The sequence below is a fragment of the Brassica oleracea genome, chromosome C8 (genome assembly GCF_000695525.1).
Source record: "Brassica oleracea var. oleracea cultivar TO1000 chromosome C8, BOL, whole genome shotgun sequence".
Lineage (NCBI taxonomy): Eukaryota > Viridiplantae > Streptophyta > Magnoliopsida > Brassicales > Brassicaceae > Brassica > Brassica oleracea.
In genome coordinates this window covers 20,024,032-20,047,564 of record NC_027755.1, presented here as the reverse complement: position 1 = coordinate 20,047,564, position 23,533 = coordinate 20,024,032, and the positions used below count along the sequence as shown (strand labels likewise).

Here is a 23,533-nt window from a genome sequence, read left to right as displayed (position 1 = left end):
ATAACCATCAGATCCTTGATAGCCAGTGGTTAGTGGTCTTTATTTATAGTTAATGCATCCGGGTTCAAACCAGGGAGTTCGTTTTTTAATTGGTTTTTATTTTTAAAGCATTAATGAAGGTAGAATAGTCATTTCATATTCATCTTCTTCCTCATGTGTCTGCGGCCCTAACCCTAATAATGGCGGCCGTTTCATTTTTTATGTTATTTTCATTGTTTTCTTCTATTTTCTTTTGTATTTATAGGTAAAATAGACAGATCTACTTCGATTTTTAAGTCTAAATGAACAAAATCTGGAGTTTTTTTTTAAATCCCGATTTTTTGTCCGATAAAGAGCAAATCGCGGTAGACAGAGGCCGACGAGCGAATTTCCGGCGACTATGCGGTCCTGAGCGCCGCGTTTTTGAACAGAGATTTAGGCTAGAAGTCTGAATATATGTAATTAGGTCAAATAATTAATTTTATTGATTAACTAGATTTTGATCCGCCTTTTCAAAGGGTAGATATATCCGTTGTTTTATATTTTTTAGAAATTTAATATTTTTATTTATGTTTTTCTTTGTAATCAAATTTTTTTTCCTAAAATATATATATTTTTAATTATTAGTAAGAAGTTTTGATAATTATATTGAATTTGTGATGTTGCGTAACTATACACTTGTGTTATAGTCTTTCACATATTAATTTTATACTTTATTCTTAAACAGTTATTAAATATATTTTAAAAATAACAAAATATAGTTACAAATCATTAATATCGTACGAATTTTTAGTTGGTTATAGAAACCAATACGGTTTATGAACATTTAATGAACAAACTTGTTGTATTAAGTCGTATAAGTTATTTCTTTGTAATCAATAAACAAAAGAAATAAGTTATATCCCCTATATATTAATTGAGAAGCATTTGAAAAATTAGAACTTTAATTTTGTATTAATTAAAAAAAACCTCAAATCCTAGGTGGCACTCTAAATGTCTTCTAAATTTCATTTCAAAGAATTCTAAAGCATCTAATATAAAATATAGTTTAATCTAATGGTGTCACATTATTCCATAATTATATAACACTAGAGAACATTATATTAACCTAAAATATATGAAGTGTGTATTCTTTCCTTAAATAAAAGCTACGGAATTACCTAATATGATTTACATATATACGAGAATTAATGATTATGAATAATAAAGATTTGATAACAATTTTTGCATCCTTCTTCATTTTTGTTTAAATTTATATTATTAAAAAAACTTAAACAATCACATTAACCATATAATAAAAAAATTAGTAAAAATTGATCCGATCCATCGGAAAAAAATTATATAATAACAAAAAAAATATTTTATATATATAAATAAAATGATCATATATATAAAAAAAACTATCGATAATATATATATAAATAAACTCACCCTGCGCAAGGCGCATGTCTTATCCTAGTAAGTTATTAAAGTGGTGGTTACAAAATAATCTAGTGGATTCGGATCATTATGGAATTAAAGTGGTGGTTACAAAATATATATATTTTGATGTAGAAAATATATGTTATATTTTTTTAAGTAAGTAACGTCCACCCCTATTTTCTATATAAGATATTGTATAGATTTACACACATTTATCTGAACCAAAGAACCAAAGTCAAATGTGAACGTAATTCATAAATAACTAACTGAATCATATCAATACAATACTAAAAGCAAGATATCCTCATCGTTGAGGGTGTCCACGTCAGAAAAAAAAATTGACCAATGAGAGACTTTTAAATTGGCAAGTCATTAAAGAAAAAACACATCACCAAATCACTCTTTTCAAAAAAACCTTTTCAACACCACGCCGATTCCAATATCTCCTTGGTCTTCTCCCGAATCGTCTACCTCTGCAAAAAACAACTTTTCTCAATTTTTTTCAGCTTTCCTCCTTCTCTCCTTACTCACTATATAAGACGGTGGTTGATTCACGAAAAATTTCTCTCACTAAAACCACCATATCTCTTCATCGCCTCCGGAGAAAACGAGTAGTTAGTAACGGCGTTCGGTTTTGGATCCATCACTTTACCTCTGTATACAGTTTACTGTAAAAATAAATTACTTCATATTTGGTGAGTCACTGAACGCCTTACTCCTGGTACATACAAAACATTACTTAACCTTTGTACATTTTTCTTTGAAAAGTGTTCTTGGGAGTTGTCTGTGATTTCTTTTTCTTTTATATTTTTATCATATTGTGAGGGAGATGGAGGACTTCGAGTTCCATCACTGGTGGAGCTTACGGTTAAAGTTTGGTTCATGATTTCACTTCCTCTGTTTCAGATCTTTGGTTTCGTACCTGGTGAAAGCTCTTGATCTGGTGTTTAATTAGGTTGTTGGAGGTTTAAAAGGAGGAGATGACGCTTTACAGGAGAGGATTTGTCATCTATTTTTTCAGGTTTTGTAATTCTCAATCTCTGTTTTGATGATAAAACAATCCAAAACCGAATTTGAGCAGTTCAGTTTGTTTGCTTTGTTTCTTTTACAAAAGTTGTGATCTTTTGTAGAGTTTGTTATACTTATAGCTTTAAAGTTTTGGGTCTCTAATTTAAAAACTATTGACCTCTAAACTCATCAGAATCATACCGATTGTTTCTTTTTCCTTCCTCTTACGCTTACATTTTCTATTGTTATGTGTTTCAAGGACCAACGGAAAATGGGCAAATTGATGTTCACTTTCAGGATCTGCATAGCGCAAGAACAACGTTCGAGCAGGCCCGGTTTCATTTGGTCATCACTTTTTCTTCTTATGCTATGAGAATTTCCAAGATATTTCCTTTGCTTCAATCTGCGAGTCAACACCATCACATTATTTTTCTCGAGTTTTTATAATCTTCTGCTATAGATTGGATAGAACCTCTTTAGATCAAACTAATTATGAAGGTCGATATCAATATCTATTGGTGTCTATTGGAGATTCAAATTTTTATGTACGGTTACAATAATATGAGTTTAACTTTCAAGTCTATGATACTTTGTTTTCGCAAAAAACTAACAATTAACTGATTAGACGAAGCTAATATACTCTTTGAAAGTCTACGAGAACATTGAGAAATATGCAAAAGTATAGATTTTTGTTTCGGTGACAAAGTTAAGATATGAACTAAATTTGGTCGTCCTGAACTGAGCACAAAATATTTTCATGTACGCGTTCGAGTTAAGGAAGAGTAAGTTTAGTATATTATTTTAGTTCCTATTTAAATTTTACAATTTTGACAAAACAACTCAAGGATATAGTTCTCTAAAATCCTTAAAAGAATATTATTTAAAGATGCAATAATTAAACATATCAATTCAGTAACTTTTACTAGCTTTATATATATATTACATATACGTAAATATATATAATATAACAGCATAAGTTTGCTTTCCGCGATTCATTTGAAGACTTTTTAAGTTATCGACCCAAGAAAATTTTAATTAAATCAATCAAATTGTTAGAAAATAACATGTCTTCTATATTAGAGTTGGGTATAAAATCTGGACCCAAATCCACGATTCAAAATACTATAACTTAAATCTGATTAGATCTATAAAAATACTGCAACAAATATTAAATTGAAAGAGATTAAATAACTGAACCCGATTAGATAATACACAATATTCAAAATTAATCCATAACATATCCAAAATTATTTAAAATGCCACCCTTGAATATATTTATTTCCTCAATTTCAGATATTATGTGTCTTTTGTTGATATATTAAGTGTTTTGATAATTTGAAAATAAAATTATTTTTGGATATTTGTGTTAGTTCGAGCACAAATATGTTAGTCCAATACATATATAAGCTGATGGAAAAACAAGATATCGATATTATCTATATTTTGAATATTTAATACACAGTTTGGGTATATCCAATAATATATGAATGTGAATTTAACCCAATCTCAATAGGAAAAATACATGAACGGATTATAGATCATTAAAAATAGAAAAACCCAAATATTCAAATATTAATGAACGGGTATACGAACACCACAGCGACCCTTATATATAATAAAATATTTAAAAATACCAATAAATACAACAAATTAATATTATAATGTTATTTTAAATTTTATTATTTAAAAACTGTATTTTCATAAAAAAAATATTTAATGGAAATTCACTTGACATATATATATATATCAACTCTTTGAAAGAAATAGAAAAATTAACAAAACAAAACTAAGAAAAAATAAAATATGATATTAAATATCACTTGAAAGCTTCTTAGATAATATCAATAAAATATTTAAACGGTAATAAAATAAGTCCAATTAATATCATATTTTTCGTATTGATAAGTCAAATTAAAAACAAGTTTGATTAAAAAGTAAGTAATTTTCATTTTTTATTAATTTATTACAAGTATATAATTATTTACTGATCATAAAAATTAGAGATATTCATCTGTCACAAATATCCATGAAAATATGTAAATCAAGTACAATAATCAAACAATATAATGATATCCAAGAAATTACAAAGAAGAATTGAAAACTATATTTGTGCTTTATAGTCTTCTTTTAGATATTCTTTAAATAATGTAAAAAAATATTATACATTAAATTATTTGAAATGAAAATACGTATAATATCTTATCCGCGCGTGGAAGCCGCTGCTAAAGCTGCCATAAGAGCTCAAAAGAAAGCTGAGAAGAAAGAACAAAAGGTATCAATATCAATGCTCTTTGCCTTCTCTCTTTTCCATTCTAATAATCTTCTTTTTTGTGTGTTGCAGGAGCGAGAGAAGGCGGTCAAGAAGAAGACATGAGGCAGCAACGCATACGAGGCCATCTCTGAGGAAGTTCCTGAAGCTTTTGAGGCTGAGAAAGAGGAGATTGAAGCTTCAGTGGAGGAGAAACCAAAGAAAGAAAAGAAAGTCTTGAAGGAGAAACCAATAAGAAACATGATCCACAATAGAGGAGGACTGGAAACACTCCCGAGACTAATGCGCAAGTGTAAAAAGCAGACTAACTACATGGTTTGGGCTGCTCCAGCTGCTGTTGTGGTACTAATGCTTCTTGATTTGGGTTACTACTACGTTTTCTAGATCAAGGGAAGCTGCGTTTTCTGTAGTTTGCTCAAGTTTCAATGTATATCATATTTGTTCGATTTTAAAATATAAATATAAAAATTAAACTAATATTATAGGAAACAATCCGGGCGTAGCCCGGAAAACCCCCTAGTATCTCTAAAACTAAAAAAATTGAACCAGAACCAAATAGATATCCAAATTTAAAAATAAAATTATATATCCATAAATATTAATTATATTTAATTTCTAAATAACTAAATATACTAAAAATACTATTTATTAACCAAATTATCTGAATATTTTTGTTCATAAATTTAAAATTATCCAAATTATTTGATATTTTTATTCAAATAGTCCGATAGTTAAACTGGAATTATTTGATGTTCTTACCAGCATTATCCAAAAATTCCTAGGAAAAACTGAACTGGGATAGAATTAAATCTAGTTTTTTTTTTTAATATTAGCCGGTTCTAAACGTTAGTGATTATACTGAAACTAATCTAAAATTTGTAAATTTGTAAAATCCAAAATTGATAGAAAAGCATAGTTATTTAACGTTGCTATAATTATTTATTTATTTGTGAACATTGTTATTGATACTATGAATATAAATGATATTAATTGTTATTGATAATATATATACAGAGTGGTACCAGGCATGCATGGAGAAATCAAGCAATTGGTTGCTGTCAGTGATTGTAGTGGTATATTCTTTTTTCGCTTAGATATATAGTTAATGCCTACGTAATTATTGTCTGCTCTATGCATCCCGAAATTATAGGGAGTAAAGGGGATGAGAGGTTGTATAATACTACAAATCCCGTTATAAATATGAATATATATGTTAAATAAAATACTACAGATCCCGTTATAAATATAAATATAAATATAAATAAATAAATAAATAAATATATATATATATATATATATATATATATATATATATATTAAATACTGGTAGTCAATTATTTTAAAATATGAGTCGTAAATAATCAGACTAAATCTATATCAATAGAGCATGTTAAATAGATTTGAAAGTGATGATCAAGCCAACGTGGTGGATACAAATTGGAGGAGAAAACTACATCATTAAAATTAATAAAAGATGCAAATGGCTAGAAGTCCGAATATAAGTTTGAGCGCCAATTAAACTTGGTCAACTTTATCAACTAAACAAAACAAAAAAAAAAACTGCGGAATATGTTGAACACAATTATAAATAGTTCCTATATGTGATAAAACTTCAAATTAGAGTAGAGCAAATAGGTCACACACTTAAGTAGATCATATATTATAAAAACTAGAGCATGGCCAGACAATTAATTTCATCACAAGCGCAATATAGGGTAAGAGAGTAACACTTCAAATTGCTAGCTTGTCGTCAATCTGCAAAATCCAGAAAGAAATAGAGTCAAAACAATAACAATACATCATGATATGTAAAGAAGTTGAAATACTGAAAAATTAAACTACCTGGCTAGATTGAGGGTATAGGACTTGGTCTGCAGAGGATAGGAACAGGAGGTTTCAAGTTTTTTGCATAGGTAACCACTTTGGCTTGGTACTCAATAAGAGGTCCATTGAGAGATTCAGGAGCCATAAACGTTATGTAAGCTTTCCGGGTACCTCCACCAAGCACAATAACTCTCACAATTTCAACCAATTCAACCGTCTTTTTCTATACATATATATATATATATATATATATACGAATGGAAATGAGAATAAATCCATAATGAAAATGTAAATACATATTAATTATTATTTGATGAGAATGAGTCTAACCTCAGTCTCGTTGAGTTTCTTAACACACAAGTTGGCAAGATCTGTCATCAACTCCCGACTAGTCACGTTGGGATACACTAATGCTTCCAGATCTTTAATTGGATAGTTTCCGCTCAGAGGTTCATAAATAAAACCCTAAAATTAATTTTTTTTTTTTAAAAAGTGAATAAATCGTTTTTTTTTTTCTGAATCTGGCAAGAAAATAAAACAATCAAAATTACCTTACTATCGAAAGCCCTGCGTCTTTCGCGACGGTACTTCTCATACTCTTCGTCGTCAGAGAACAACTTTCTATCCTCGGGATCTGATTCGTACTCGCGACCATCGTAGCTGTCCACATCCCACTGGGGTTTACAACCCAGCTCGGGCACGTGTGTATCACTGTATATCTTCTCTTCCTCTTCGACCTTCTGTTTCTTCATGGGCGACGATTGCTCTTCTTCCGCCAGGGATTCCCTCGTCGGAGCTCGCTTCGCTGGAGAAACGAACGAACGAACAAACAAACACTATTTGGGAAATCCTATTTATTTTATTATTATAGATTATTATGCTTATAGGGCCAATTTGATTTAGTTTAAAGTGGACTCCAAGCCCATATCAAAGCCCAAAAAGAAAGTGATGAGAAACAAGCCCTTCATATATTTCTTTTTCCTTCTACAATCCTTATTTAATGAATATTTTTTTTTTGATTTACTAAAATTCCGTATTATTTATTATTTTATTTACAAATATTTTATCAAAATAATTTAAAATGTATCAATATTCGTTTAAATTTTCATCCTCTAAACTTTTTTATTATTTTCTATTAATAATAATGCCCACAATCATAATTATTATTGGTTGTAGTCCCTCCCGCCCATCAAATATGCCATCATCAAATTTCTTTCAATATATATTTTCATTCTTTGAACAACAATCTTCTGTTTAACAAAAGAAAATTTCTCTTAGTAGATCGTTTGTGTTGGTGAAGATCTTATAAAATATTGCATTGTAAAAAATCTGAATAATTAAACAAAACTTTAATGAGAAATATGGTTTAGATGGAGATTTGGGAAAAAAAAATTACACCTCGAAAATATTAGAAATAACTTCCAATTTGAAGAAAAAAAAAAAAAAAACTATGAACAACAATTCAGTGACTCAACAAAACTTCACCTATGTCTGTCTAAGAGGGCAAAAGAAGGACTAACCTCTACTTTCCTCTTAGTTACCAGTTTTGGTTTGACATGACACGTGAACAAGAAAAACACTCCTATTTATATTCATCCACTCTTTTGACTGAACTTAAATCAAACTCAACTCAACTCATCTGAAATGGAGGGTCAAAAGCAAGACAATGAACACGTTTTTTGTAGTCTATATCCATCTGTGCCTATTCCTGACAAGCTTACACTGGTTTTAGTCTTACGGTTACCTTTGCAATGGGTGCCATTTCAACAGCAATATGAACAATGTGCAATGGTGGCTCCTTGGCGATACCTCCCACTACCGGTAAGTGGTAGTCCAAACCATATCTGTTATCAAACACTCCACCATCCTCTTTCTCGGAGAAAACAAAGTCCATCATGTAAGCATCTAATGGGACCTTAGCTGAAGTCTTCACGTGGGAGCTTCCATCATCAGCTGCCTCCATTTTCTGAGGAGGCAAAGGACCCAAGCGGTGAGTCCACCGATTAAAAGAGCCTCTAAACCAAACCTCAGGCTTCCCATTCAAAACCGTGTTCGAAGGTCTGTAGAAAACCGTCACCGATCTTCCCGCTTGAATCTCTAGAGGCTCCGTGTACACCACGTCTTTCTGAGAAAGAAGAAACTTTTTAAGTGTTCTCTCCTTTGTTTCTGCTTTCAAACGAGCTGTTTTCTCCATCTGCCAAAGAAAAGCAAAATGATGAAGATAATGTTATATATAGTTAGATGTATGGTAAAGAGGATAAGCTGGTCACTAACCTTGACACGCATAGCTCCCTCTTATAACCCGTCTCTCATCCTGAAGTTTCCTAATTTCTCAAAATTTATATCATTAGCTGCATCTTCCAACAATCTTGCCGTCTTAATCAAACGTTCTCATCAACTCAACTCCTCCTACTTCTTTAGCCATCTCTAAACACTTTTCTAGCTCATCCACAAACCAATTGATCTCTTCATACTTTTCTTACAAGGAAAGTTTCGCATCCCTCAACCTAACCCTAACCTTTTCCTCCCTCCACATCTCAGCCATTTGCAACATCCGTCTCTCCTCCTCCATCTAGTCCCATATTCTCCTTGTTTCTGCCTTGAGTTCATCGATCCTAGTCACCAGTTCCTCGCACACCTTCTCCAGTGTGTCTCTTTCCCTCCTCAACCGAGTTTCTGTACATTCCATATCTAACATCTTCTTTAACCTAAAATTCTCTACAAGAGTTCTATCAAAGGAATTGGGATGGTGATAATGTTGGACTCTTCATCTGTATTGTTGGGATTAAGGTTGAGGATTTTTTTTTGATTTGGGAAAATTAGTACAAAGCAAATTTCACTGTCACATGATGGATATATTTATGTTTTGTTATTGTTATTAATAAAACAATAAAAATCCGTAAAATTTGATTAATGGTTAGAAGATATAATGCTCAATTTACATTGAAATGCTATAAGTAGAATGTAACTAATGTTGTAATTATAAACTCAAAATGTGACTTGCAATGTAATTTTTGATGAATAGTAACAAAATTCTTAGAGTTTAATACTATTTGAATAAAATATTTACATTTCAAATGAGGAGTGGAGTTTGATTCACTAAAGAATTCTACCGCCTTGTGTGATAAACATGTTTCCACCTATACGACTCCAAATAGAAAAGTGACACGTGTGTCTTATCACTTTAACTGCTTCTTGAGAAGCTTTTTCTTCAACTAAACAAATCATAGAAGTACACCAATAGCCTTAGGTAAGACAACTACACTTGCTGGAGCATGTGGGAATGGAGTGAGATGAGTAACTTTTGTGGCTCTATACAGCTCCATCAAAATTTTGATGATTACTTCTTCGCGCTTTGAAAACATATCACATGCCTAAAATAGAGATGCATGAAGAGGAAAGCATGCACATAGTTGACTGAACTATGGTTTTCGGCAAAGGGTTTAAGTAGAGAACAACTTAAAGCCATCTCATGAGAACAATGAATCTGATTGGAATGATACTCACATGATTTAATTAACATATACACAATGAAATTTAACTAACATAATAAATTTATATCTACAGAAAAATTAAGGAAAATTGGAAATATACACCAAAAAATAGTTTGTCTTTATAGGCTAATATTATTTTGTCCTATTTTTGCCTTCATTGTCTTTTTTATTTATCAAAATTAATGAAATAAAAAGTTTTACAACCCTCAATAAATTATGAAAATGGGAACAATAGAAAAATATCAAATCAATGTAGGAGTATTTTTTGAGTTCTAAATTTTCATTTTGTTTTGCCAAAATCACAAAATCTAAAAGAAACAAAGGCACTGAACGAGAAAGAATGGTGAAGATGCCTCTAAAAGATGAGATCAGGATGAACCACTCCTCGTGAATCTCTGCACTGGCCGTGAAGATGAAACTAGAGACCAACAAATAACGTAGACTGAGATTTGATAACAATGGAAAAAGAATCGCATCGACACCGAGACTGTTCTTGTCGCTTCCTGGGGTTTATGAAATCCTCTCTCCTTATATAGTTACAGTGGCATAATTTTTTTTTTAAAAAACGTACAAGTTTTTTTGTGTATGAATTGGTTAAACAACTAATATGACTTTGTATAATTGGTATAAATAAGACAATTAGCATAATTAAAATGATTTTTTAGTCCATAATTTATTTACATCTAAAATGTTGTTATGTTATGAATTTACTAAAAACATAACACATACAGAGTTTAAATTATGATATAAATGTTATTTATTGTACAAGAATATTAAATTAGAGGTCATTGTATAACTAGTATAAAAGAACAAATGGTACAATTAGCATAATATATGGTATAACTAAACAATTTATTTTGATTTCAAAAAGGTAATTTATTTGACATCTTTCTAAACAAAAAAGAATGATTGCTTTAAATTTTAAAAGAAGATGAGTATCATATAGATTGAGATAATAACAGAATTGACATATTGAGAAGCATTTCCGCCATCTCACAAAGACAGTGCTGCTCAGACATCATCATCAACGCTTGGAACAGAATCGCTGGCCTGAAAATGTATGTCACTGGCCATTAGATTATACAACCCTCGAGCAATTAACTGTATTTCCGTAACAGGAGCTCGTGATTTCATTATCATCACCATTAAAGGGTGTAGTCGAGGTGGTGACACATTATTAGTACATCACTCTTGATCCTCCTCCTCCAGGTGCGTAAAATAGTCAACAACACAAGCCTCAACAATGAACGAGAAAGATGGTGAATACCTCTAACTCTAAGAGATAATTTCAAGATCCTCTGTGAATCTCTGCACTTTGGATGAAGATGAAACTAGAGAATCGCTTAAACCTCTCTCCTTATATATTATAGCTAAGCGGCATAATTTAGAAAAAAATGTACAAGTTTTTTTTGTATGAACCGGTAAAACAACTAACATGACTTTGTATAATTGGTATAAGTAAGACAATTAGCATAATTAAAATGATTTTTTTAGTCCATAATTTATTTACCATCTAAAATGTTGTTATGTTATGAATTTACTAAAAACATAACACATACAGAGTTTAAATTATGATATAAATGTTATTTATTGTACAAGAATATTAAATTAGAGGTCATATAAAATGACAAATGGTACAACTAGCATAAAATATGGTATAACTAAACAAATTTATAAAAAAACAATTTATTTGATTTCAAAAAGTCATTTATTTGACATATTTCTAAATAAAAAAGAATCATTGCTTTAAATTTTGATAAGATGGGCATTAGTATCACATAACGAGAAAGCCTTAAGCTAAGAAAGAGCATGAGTATCACATAAAAGAGAAGGATTGAGACAATAACAAAGTTGGCATATTGAGAAGATAAAGACAGTGCTGGTCAGACCTCATCATCAAGGTTTGGAACAGAATCGCTGGTCCTAGATGAACCCTGAAAATGAATGTCACCGCTCATTAGATTATACAACCACCATCCAGCAATTAACTGTATTTCTGTAACAGAAGCTCGTGATTGCGATATCATCCCCATTAAAGGGTGTAGTCGATGTGGTGGCACATTGGTACAAAACTGTTGATCCTCCTCTAGGTGCGTAAATAGTCAACAACACAAACCTCAACAACATCCAAATCACCCATAGCCATATGGCCCATATCCAACCCCTGCTCTTGCTTCTCCAAAAGAATCCGAATCTGCTCGAGAAAAACCTTAACAAGGGTCTCCGCCATACAAGCACCCCTCTTGATCCGCATTAAAACTATGCTATAAGCAATAGCAAGCTTAGAGAAATAATTGAACCTAGGATCATCGACCTTGATAAACTCAAAGAGAGGATTGGTCGTCACTTTCGTGATCAGTTCGGACAAAAAATGCATATCGCTCCGCGCCACAAACTGAGCAGTGAGCACTATAACAGCACGTTCCTTGAGCGTGATCCCTTGAGGAGGTTTAAACGAAAACTCGGGAGGTCCGAAAGGATGAGGCAGAGGTTCCATGAATTGAGGAGAAGTAGCTGGAGGAGGAGCATCAGGGTTTAGGATTTCCTGAACTCCATCTTCTGGGTTGTTCCGGTATTGAGTAAGCCTGTGTTTGTAAAAAGCGTGATAAGGGTCTGAGCTCTTGAGGAAGTTAAATCTTTCATCGTTCTTGTTAGAGTCCATGACCCTACTCTCCATCTCCAATCCCCTTTCGGAAACCAAACGTGCTGTTTTCTGCAACATACGTCTGACATCTGGAGTTGGCTCGATGATTGCTGCATGTGCCACATCATTCTTCGTTGCACTCGACATTCTTTTTTTTATATACCTACAACCATAAGATAACACATTAAAATCAAATTTTCATGAATATCGAATCATGAGGCCGTAATCAAAATCTAATGGAATAGGTTTTGTTAACCCATGGAATTACTGCATGTGATGTGAGTGTTTGTCGCCTTTCACTATTGCTGAGCTGGTTCTTTGGGCTTGAAGTGTCAAAGCCCATCACGAGCTGAAGTCCTGAGCTGAAGCGCAGTGAGCTTTAGAAGCTAACCTATAAAATGGTACAATTTTGGATTAATGAGATGATCATCGACTGATATATCATCGTCTTCCTCAAGAGAGTTTGTTACGTTATGTTACATCTGACACGAGCAGAGAGCAGAGAGAATCAAAGAGAGAGAGAGTCTTATCTTGGCGAATATCGCGACGGAGACGGTGAAGTTCCAGCCGTGATCAGAACCGCATAAGAAATTTGATTACCGGGAGTGTATTTCAGAGGTAGTCTTTACAACTTATCTCGGTGAGATCCTTGTATAAGTGTGTAGAAAGATACCGAGACTCTGTATTAATTCCAAAGGCTATAGTGAACAGTTGAGAGCACAGATCTCTCCCCGGACAGTAGGAAATGAAGTCTGGGTTAACAAATCTTGTGTGTTGATTGAATTTTACGTTTCCTTGGTTAATCTGCAAACAAACAAGAACAAATTCGATCAATATCAATCAATCTCGTAACGACGATCAAGATCATAACACTAACAAGTGGTATCAGAGCGCCAGGTTATTGTGCAGGAGGTGATCGCGAGTGATCGTGATCTAAGGCTTTAGACGATCCTAGGTGTTTGTGGATCTGTGTGTTTGACGAGCTCGGATCGTGATGGAGGCTGTTACGAAGTTTGAGATGGAGAAGTTCGATGGGAAAGGATATTTTGGAATGTGGAAGTTCAAGATGTTGATGCAACCTGAGCTACAGGGACTCGGAAAGGTCTTGCAAGGTGAATCTGGTGAAGGGTCATCTGAGAAAGATGATGGTGATTCCAAGGTGCAGACTAAATAGGAGCCTGATCCTAAAGCTAAAGAAAAAGATACTAGAGCGAGAAATCTGATATGTGCTAGTCTTACTAATATCGTGTTGAGGAAGGTAATGAAGGAGCCGACTGCTATGGGAGTTTGGAGAGCACTAGAAGCTGATTATCAAGCCAAGACTCTGCCAAATAGAATCTATCTGAAACAAAGCTTTGCAAGCTTCAAGATGTCTGAGCAGAATTCTATTGAAGAAAATTTGGATGGATTCTTGAAGTTGGTGGATGATTTGGCGAGTTTAAACATTATGGTGCCAGATGAAGATCAGGCTATTCAAGTGCTATCAAGTCTACCGCCTCAATATGACTCTCTGGTGCATACTTTGAAGTATGGGAACAGCAAAGAAACTCTGACATTAAAGGAAGTCACAACTTCTGCTTATTCTAAAGAAGTTGAGTTAAGAGAAAAGGGACTTCTGGGGAAGTCGAGTTCAGCTGCTGAAGGACTCCTTGTGTCTAAAAGGAACGGTGAGAAACGTCAAGGAGTTAAGCAAAGGAGAGGCAGAAGTAAGAGCGGAGATAGCAGATTCAAGAAGAACTCTAGGTCTCAGACACCAGCGAAACTTAGAGAGTTCTGGGCCTGTGGATGTGAAGGTCACTTCAAGAGGGATTGTCCCGAGAGGAAAGATGGAAATAAGCAGCAAAATGCAAATGTTGCACAGAGACAAGAACCAATGATCTTGACTGCAAGTATTCATGATACTCGTGATCAGTGGGTTCTAGACTCTTGCTGCACGGTTCACATCACACCAGACAGGGAGGCTCTATTTGACTTTAAAGAAGTGAATGAAGGAAATGTGTTAATGGGGAACAACACCTACAGTGAAGTGGCAGGTATCGGAAAGTTGAAAATTGTAAATCCAGACAATACAGAGGTGATCTTATCTAACATGCGTTACATACCTACTATGGGAAGGAATTTGATCTCATTTGGGTAACTTGAGAAGAGTGGTTGCAGTTATGAAGGGTATGGGTTTAATGTGACATCCTATAAAGATGGAAAGCGTGTGATTACTGGAACCTACAGAGAGGGTTTGTACTTCTTAAATGGGAGTGTGCAGAAGGGAACAATTGCTGTTGTTAGGCCAGAAGTTGATACTACAAAGAGATGGCATTCGAGATTAGGCCACATGGGACTCAAGTGTATGAATGAACTAGTTAAAGGTGGTTATCTTGATGGGAAAGAGGTTCATACACTTGACTTCTGTGAGGAGTGTGTTCTCGGAAAATCTCAGAAGCAAAGTTTTCAAGAAGGGAAGCACGTCACCAAGGAGCCACTGGAGTACATTCACTCAGATTTGTGGGGTTCACCGATGTTGAATAGAGTCTTGCAGGATGCAAATACTTCATCACATTTATTGATGATTATTCAAGAAAAGTGTGGATTAATTTCCTAAGGACTAAAGATGAAGCATTTCAGAACTTCAAAGAGTGGAAACAGCTTGTTGAGAATCAAACAGGAAAGCGTGTGAAGTGTTTGAGAATAGACAACGGTCTGGAATTCTGCAACAAAGCGTTTGATGGATTATGCAAGAGCTCTGGGATTAAAAGACACATGACATGCTCTTACACGCCGCAACAGAACTGAGTTGCAGAGAGAATGAATAGAACTATAATGAATAAAGTTCGAAGCAAGCTAGCTGAGACAGGGTTTGGGAAACAGTTTTGGGCAGAAGCAGCTTCTACGGCATTTTATCTGATTAATCATTCTCCTACGTCGTCTTTGAGCTTTAAAATTCCAGAAGAAGTCTGGTCAGGAAGGAAAGTGACACTAAATAATCTAAAGAGATTTGGATGTGAAGCGTTTGTTCATACTCTTCAGGATAAGATAACCCCCAGAGCGACGAAAGGTTACTTCGTGGGATACCCTCAGGGTGTCAAAGGCTATAGAGTTTGGATTCCAGAGGATGGAAAGTGTACTATCAGTCGGAACGTGACGTTTCATGAAGACAAAATGTTTAAAGACAAGGTAGACTCAAATCCTAAGGCATCTAAACCAGCTAAGAAAGTGAAGCGAGTCTCATTCAATTTTGATAAGACGTTTGAGGATTCAGAATCAGGTCGAGCTCTATCAGAAAGTGTGGATGAGTCTTCAAGCTCAGAATCAGAGAGGTTAGACAGCTCAGAGTCTGAATCAGCTGAACAGGAAGAAACAGAAACAACGCAAGCAGGAACATCTTTAGAAAGCTTAAGTGATTATGTGTTAGCTCGGGATCGAGCTAAGAGGAATATCAAGAAGCCATCGATGTATGAGGAAGGAGGTGATTATGTTGTTGCTTATGCATTACTGTGTGCTCAGGATGTTGAGATAGAAGAACCTAAAACTGTGGCATAAGCTAGGAGAAGTAAGTACTGGAAGTACTGGAAACTAGCTATGAAAGAAGAGATTAATTCTTTGGCAAAAAACAAGCCTTGGCTAGTTGTAGACAAGCCAGGAAAGAAGAAAATTGTGGGTTGTAAATGGATTTTCAAGTACAAGGAAGGGATTCCAGGTGTTGAACCTCCTAGGTTCAAGGCTCGATTGGTAGCTAAAGGCTTTACTCAAATCGAGGGTATTGATTACAACGAGATTTTCTCTCCGGTGGTGAAGCATGTGTCTATTCGACTGATGTTATCAGTGGTGGTTAACTACGACATGGAACTAGAGCAACTAGACGTAAAGACAGCTTTTCTACATGGAACTCTAGATGAGGAAATCTATATGAGTCAGTATGAGGAATTTACTGAGAAAGGAGACGAGTCTAAAAGTCTGTCTATTGAAGAGATCTTTATACTGATTGAAGCAGTCTCCGAGGCAGTGGAATCAAAGGTTTGATGAGTTCATGAAGAGACAAGGTTACATTCAGAGTGTTCATGATCTATGCGTGTATTTTAAAGGAAAGACTTTGGAGGAAAAGGTTTTCTTACTGCTCTACGTGGATGATATGCTAATAGCATCTAAAGATATGAAGAAAATTCAGAAGCTAAAGGAAAGCCTAAAGTCTGAGTTCGAAATGAAAAGACTTAGGTAAAGCTACTCGTATCTTGGGAATGGATATCCTACGTGACAGAAAGAAGGGGGTTCTAAAGCTTTCACAAGAGAAATACTTAAGACATGTGTTGAGGAACTTCAACATGGAAGGAGCAAAGCCAGTTGTTACTCCGGTTAGCTCACAACACAAGTTGAGAAAGTTATCTGATGAAGAGATCAAAGAAGAAGCTAACTACATGGACAAGATACCTTATGCTAGTGCGGTTGGAAGTCTAATGTACGCTATGATTGGTTCTCGACCTGATTTGGGATTTGCTATTTGTCTGATCAGCAGATACATGTCTCAACCAGGAAGAGCTCATTGGGATGCTGTCAGATGGGTTTTCAAGTACCTAACGGGAGCTTTGGATATATGTATAATGTTCACTAAGCAAGAAGTGTTTGAGATTGTTGGCTACAGTGATTCAGATTACAATTCAGATTTGGATCGTAGGAGATCAGTTTCAGCATATCTTTTTCAAGTTGGAGGGAATACTGTCAGTTGGCGAGCCACACTGTCGTCTGTAGTGCGTTATCAGCCACATAAGCTGAGTATATGGCTCTCACTGAAGCAGCTAAGGAGGGTAAATGGTTGATGATGATTTGCTGTGAATTGGGGTTCAATTTCAAAAGCTACAAGCTGTACTGTGATGCGTAAAGTGCAATATGTCTAGCTAAAATTGCAGTCCATCATGGCAGAACAAAGCACATGTATATTACGTACCATTTCATCCGGGATAAAGTTCACGAGGGTTCCGTTAACCTAATCAAGGTGCATACTACTCTAAATGCAACTGATTTCTTAACGAAGTGTTTACCTGGTCCGGCGTTTCAGAAGTGTCTGGAGCTGGCCAAGGTCCTCGCCTGATCGGTTGAGGTGGAGCTCGAGGTGACTTTGTCGATTTGGTTACCTCGCACGAAGAGAAAGAAACAAGAAGTGAGTTTCTGAGTTACAAGAAATCGCCAGCTTCAAATCGTGTGGTAAAATACGATTGAAGGGAAGGAGAGCAAATAGGTTCTTACTTTGTTTGGAATATCAGAAGAGAGGATGTAGATTGGAGGAGGATCTACTTCTATTTTAGATCGGCGGTAGAGCTGAAGGGTTCGACTGTTTCTGGGTTGAACAGGGAAAGGAAGAGAGAGATCGGGACAGAGTATTGAGCCAGAAGTCGTCGGATTGGTTACGAGCTGACAAGATTGGGTGGAGCTTGTGATTGAGGTATCAATTTCAGGAAGATCTCCGGTTTCGCAGAAAGGGGATCCATGGTTTCAGACAGTGAGTCGACAAAGGTGGAGTTTGTGAGTGTTTCTCGCCTTTCACTATTGTTGAGCTGGTTCTTTGGGCTTGAAGTGTCAAAGCCCATCACGAGCTGAAGTCCTGAGCTGAAGCGAAGTGGGATATGGAAGCTAACCTACAAAACGGTACAGTTTTGGATTAATGAGATGATCATCGACTGATATATCATCGTCTTCCTCAAGAGAGTTTGTTACGTTCTGTTACATCTGACACGAGCAGAGAGCATAGAGAATCAAAGAGAGAGAGAGAGTCTTATCTTGGCGAAGATCGCGACGGAGACGGTGAAGTTCCGGTCGTGATCAGAACCGCAGAAGAAATCTGATTACCGGGAGTGTATTTCAGAGGTAGTCTTTACAACTTATCTTGGTGAGATCCTTGTATAAGTGTGTAGAAAGATACCGAGACTCTGTATTGATTCCAAAGGCTATAGTGAACAGTTGAGAGCACAGATCTCTCCCCGGACAGTAGGAAACGAAGTCCGGGTTAACAAATCTTGTGTGTTGATTGAATTTTACGTCTCCTTTTAATCTGCAAACAAACAAGAACAACTTCGATCAATGTCAATCAATCTCGTAACGACGATCAAGATCATAACACTAACATGTGAGATCGATAGAAAATAAAAAGAAGAGAAATCAGAGAGAGAGAGAGATAACGAACACCGTACCTCAATTGACATGACGTTGAGATCTGCTAAGCTTTGGAACCTACGATGAGTTCTGAGATATCGTCGTGGATCTCTTTTTATAGCCAATATAACTTGACCAATCGTATCCTTCTAAGGATTCTATAATCTTCCTAAACCTATTAGTGTTTGTTTATACACAATCACCGTCATTAACCAAAACACAACTACTTTGATATTGGTCCAAAAGTGGTTATTATTTGTGTTCGGTCCATAAATATTTTATATCTTCTTTTTTTTTATATCGCTTCATTTTATCATCGAAATGGAAGCGAATGGTTCTTAGTGGTGTTTCTCAGTATGGAGATGATTTCAACTTCGGTTATGACCGTAAACGCAAATCTTCTCAAGTTTCTATGCTGGTGTTGGAGCTCAAAAAGGAAGCAGTCTCAAACTATGGTCTCGCAGTGCTGCAATGTTTTTAAGCTATGTTGGCTCTTGGTTTGGAGTGGTCTTTGTATTCTTGTACCTTATTGCGAAGATATAGTATGACATCTACTGATGTTACTTTCTAGCCTTCACTCTATATGTGTTTTTTCATGTTCTCTTCTATAGAGTTGGTTCCTTTTTGGATTTCTCCGTATGTGGAAAACATTCACACCATTTTATTGTATAAATAAATTTATAAATATTAATTATTAATAATTTATATATTTAGTCTTATAATATTTCGTTTAGAACATTAAAATATATTTTTCTGGCTTCTGTATAGCTCGTGTCGTGACAAAAGATATTGTGAGGCCGTGTGTTAAACTATTTCCGAACTCCGATTTAGGCTAGTTACAATGAAGATGTTGAATCTTTCTTTCAACTATCGAATAGCTTACAATGAGGTAGTTGAAAAAGAGAAAAATGCAACGTGAATCTAACTATTGAATAGCTTACAATGGGGTAGTCCATTTTTATCTTTTTTTTTCATCTTAACTATTTATGATCAAATATTTTTTATTAAATTATATTTTTTTTTCTACAAATAGACATTTGGTTCATTTGATTTGGATATATAAAAAACTATTTATTTTATCAAACAAATGCAAAATAAAATTGGTGGGATACGATGTTAAATTCTTTAAAACAAAATTATTGTAAAATAGAATATTGAAAACATGTTGAATTAATATGCGGAAGAGAAAGAGATTATGATGTAGATTATTAAAATTATATAATAAGGTGGTGAATAAATTTTCCGTTGTACATAGTTTTACAAGTCCCATGTGAGGCACAAGTCATTATTGATTAGTATCGTCAAAGGGTCCACGTGGACGAACGAGAAACGAAGAATTCTCCACCCACGCTCAAAAAAAGACCCTCCGAACGATTCAGTAGTTTTATTCGTTTTGAGTGAAAGCCGGTTTAGAACATTGGTTAAACATTAATTATCATCATCAGATACAAACTTAAATTTCTCAAAATCTATATCATTAGCTGCATCTTCCAAAGATCTTGCCTTCTTAATCAAAAGTTCACCTCTTCTCAACCTCATCATCACCTCAACTCCTCCTACTTCTCTAACCATCTCCAAACCTTTCTCTAACTCATCCACAAACCAAGTCATCTCTTCATACTTTTCTTGCAAGGAAAGTTTAGCATCCGTCAACTTGACCCTAACTCTTTCCTCCCTCCACATCTCAGCCATTTGCAACATCTGCCTTTCCTCCTCCGTCTCATTCCATATCCTCCTTGTTTCCACCTTCAGTTCATCTATCCTCGTCACCAGTTCCTCGCACACCTTCTCTAGTGTGTCTCTTTCTCTCCTCAACCGATTTGCTGTTGATTCCATCTCCAACACCTTCTTCTTTAACATAGAATTCTCAGCATTAGCTCTTTTCCTCTCTTCCCTTTCTTTGCTTAACTTCTCCTTCAAGTAATCAAAAAGTGAATCAGTATTTTCTTCCCAGCTTATTCTTTGGTTTCTTATACCATTTTCCTTTGATCCAATCTTCTCTGTTTCAAGCTCTTTGATTCTAGATTGAGCCTTCCATAGCTCATCTTGAAGACGAGGAACGAGGCCACCGTCTATATTCTCTTCTTCTTGAAACTTCTCATAAGGTTCAACGGAGTAATACGTTCGGCATGATCCCAAGTCCCACTTAGTTATCCCCTCCATCTGCAACATTTTTAAAAGGCAAAGAAAATCAACGTTGTGATATCTCAGAGACCAAACCAAATTATCACAAACCTGATAGCTAAAACGTTCTGCACCGTCAGCTTTAGGAGGAAGCTTCTGAAGCCTTGACGCAAGCTTCCTCGCAGAGACTTTGAACCCTTTTGATTTCTTGTGACTTGAACGTTCGACGGAGGAGATGTATATTTTCCGGCGATGAAGAGAGAGTGACTCGTCCCCGGTGTTCATAAGGGAAAAAAATACAATGACAATTGGGAGTCGAACATTCAGGGACAACACATGTATAGAATTATATACAAACATATATCTGGATTTACATTGAATCATAATGCACATTATTAAGAAACAAATTGAAAATATTTAAGACAATGATTTGCTATGCAGATTTGGTCTCTTTGCTTCTATATATGCAGATTTGGTCTCTTTGCATCTATATATGAAGGTTTTGATATACATATTATATGTTAACACATAAAGAGAAAATAAACTAAATTAATGCGTATGATACATAGACTAAGAACAATAAGTACTGAGACTAAATCGAATATTTTCTTCCAAAAATTGTAATTATACCAATTTTTTATTTTTCTTTTAATTGTAGCTGAATATATGTTTTAGTTTACCTTTATTTGTTTTTTCTTATTATTATTATGAATTTTCAAACTGTTCTTTGGTTGATGATTGATGAACAAGTTTTCACTCTTTCTTGCCAATACATTTTTTCACTATCTCAAAAGTATCTTTTCCTGAATCCACTATGCAGGTTATAAAGAAACACGATCTGGTCTTCAGGAAAAGCTCATTACTACCATGCATTATTATACCTTCACGTAGTTAGATTGGCTACACTACTATGAATAGTCACTAAGCACAAACCAAATCAAATCTCCATTTGAATTAGCACATTTGCAGAACCAACAAACTTGGAAAGCTAAGTGTCAATTAAAAAGCAAGAACAATGAAAAGAAACAGAAGAACCATCCAACAACAAAACTAAAACCAGAGAGTTTACAAAAGCAAAGATCCATCCAACATCTGAACCTGTCTTTTTAAGACTGTTGGCGCCGCTTGTAACGCACCATCACATTGCCTTTAACACCAACCACCATAGCGTTCCAGTCAATCTCAGGAAACGGTGAAACCAACTCAAGCTCAAAGTTCCTCAGCAAATGACTCCATATAGCTTTGATCTGCAGGTAAGCAAATGGCTCTCCAAGACACCCGTGCCTACCTCCACCGAACGAAATGTACGAAAACGCTCCTCCGGCTTTGTCCTCTTCTCTTCCCACCGAGAATCTATTAGGGTCGTAGCTTTCAGGGATCTTGAAGATATGCGGCAAGCGGTTGGCAAATGCAGGCGAGGTCGCAACGATATGACCCTTCGGGATGTCATACGTTTTACCATCCCTTGTCCTGACGTTGAAGTCACAGTGGGAAGCTCTCATGAGCATGATCAACGGAGGGTGAAGCCTCAAGGCTTCTTTAATGCATCGGTAGAGAACATCCATCTCGGATAAGATGTCGTGATCAATCTTGTCTCCGTGCTTCTCCATTAGCTTCCTCTGCTCATCCAAAGCGGCTGAGAAGTGTTCCTTGTATTTCATCAGGTAAGCACCGGTCCACGTGGAAGTGATGGAGCTAGTGTGCTGTCCTGCGAACAGAGCAGCGATGAGCAAACCCGTCACCTCGGATTCAGTCGTCTGCCTACCGTCTTTGTACTTTGACTCGATGAAACACTGCAACATGTCGTTTTCGGCTTTGTCTGAACGTTTTCTTGATCCTATGATCTTTGAGAAGATCTCGGAGAGCTTTTGCCTGGCGCGGTCGCGGCGACGGTGAGCTGGAAGCGGGAGGTAGGGGAAGAGGACACTGATGGGAAGCATTCCATTGTCAAGGTCATGGAACAAAACAGAGACGTCATCGAAAAGCTGGTCACGAACTTCTCTACCTAGTAGACATCTGCTAGCGGTTAAGATGATGAGACGCTCTAGCTCATCCTTTAGATCAACTTCACCTCTCTCTCCCCATTTCGAGAAGAAGTCCTGCACAAGTATTCGCAAATGAAGCTACCAATGTATTGCTACGAGGTAATTAGGCGCATGATTAGTGCCTAGGCAGATTATTCAGAACCGAGATAGGAACTAGGCGTTAACAAATTATTGATTGTTGCGAAGGTAATCGAAAAATCTATATTTATTCATAACATAGAGGTTCCTTATATAGAAGATTACACCGTCATAGATAAATGGAAATACTATAAATCATAATCTTTTGGTTATGAGCCATCCACAATCTGGTTCATAACACTCCCCCTTGGATGCCATAACCTTTTAGAACTTGTAATGTGCTTTAATGTTGCATCATTAAAACTTTACCAGGAAAACCCAATTGGGACAAAACCATAGTGAAGGAAAAAAAGTACAACACACATTACTCCCCCTGATTTGGACATTACTGAAGGTCCCTTGGACCTCTCCAATTTTCTGCAATTCGTGGGTGATGAAGATCTTGGGCATAATATGTTTCGTCATCGAACATGATAGTTGGTTCTTCTTTACCATCGGCCATGTCACAATC

The 23,533-nt window shown here is 35.4% G+C and overlaps 4 protein-coding genes and 1 long non-coding RNA gene across 6 annotated transcripts in view; 1 reads left to right on the top strand and 4 right to left on the bottom strand.

Moving 5' to 3' along the window:
- The first annotated feature begins 1,819 nt into the window (after positions 1 to 1,819).
- Positions 1,820 to 2,826, top strand: LOC106308172. Of its 2 annotated transcripts, none has more exons than XR_001263504.1 (3): positions 1,820 to 2,096; positions 2,357 to 2,422; positions 2,669 to 2,826. It is a non-coding gene; the product is annotated as an uncharacterized LOC106308172 (long non-coding RNA). The 2 variants fall into 2 exon arrangements; XR_001263505.1 differs by having other exon boundaries at positions 2,308 to 2,422.
- A 3,422-nt stretch (positions 2,827 to 6,248) lies between these two features.
- Positions 6,249 to 7,334, bottom strand: LOC106308169. Its single transcript, XM_013745305.1, has 4 exons — positions 7,054 to 7,334; positions 6,833 to 6,967; positions 6,521 to 6,725; positions 6,249 to 6,433 (listed from the first exon to the last, which is right to left on the bottom strand). The coding sequence occupies exons 1-3, from the start codon at positions 7,252 to 7,254 to the stop codon at positions 6,525 to 6,527; spliced, it is 537 nt and encodes a 178-aa protein (XP_013600759.1). The 5' UTR covers positions 7,255 to 7,334; the 3' UTR covers positions 6,249 to 6,433; positions 6,521 to 6,524.
- Positions 7,335 to 12,082: 4,748 nt separating this feature from the next.
- On the bottom strand, positions 12,083 to 12,787 carry LOC106308895 (probable splicing factor 3A subunit 1). Its single transcript, XM_013746001.1, has one exon. The coding sequence runs from the start codon at positions 12,785 to 12,787 to the stop codon at positions 12,083 to 12,085; it is 705 nt and encodes a 234-aa protein (XP_013601455.1).
- A 7,416-nt stretch (positions 12,788 to 20,203) lies between these two features.
- Positions 20,204 to 21,213, bottom strand: LOC106308894 (golgin subfamily A member 6-like protein 22). The gene is made up of 2 exons (XM_013745999.1): positions 21,011 to 21,213; positions 20,204 to 20,938 (listed from the first exon to the last, which is right to left on the bottom strand). The coding sequence occupies exons 1-2, from the start codon at positions 21,182 to 21,184 to the stop codon at positions 20,204 to 20,206; spliced, it is 909 nt and encodes a 302-aa protein (XP_013601453.1). The 5' UTR covers positions 21,185 to 21,213.
- A 792-nt stretch (positions 21,214 to 22,005) lies between these two features.
- Positions 22,006 to 23,533, bottom strand: part of LOC106308893 (sterol 14-demethylase-like) — a 7,052-nt gene continuing 5,524 nt past the window's right edge. The window contains exon 4 of the mRNA XM_013745998.1: positions 22,006 to 22,998. Coding sequence (XP_013601452.1) covers positions 22,006 to 22,998 — 993 coding nt within the window. The remainder of the gene's footprint in view (positions 22,999 to 23,533) is intronic.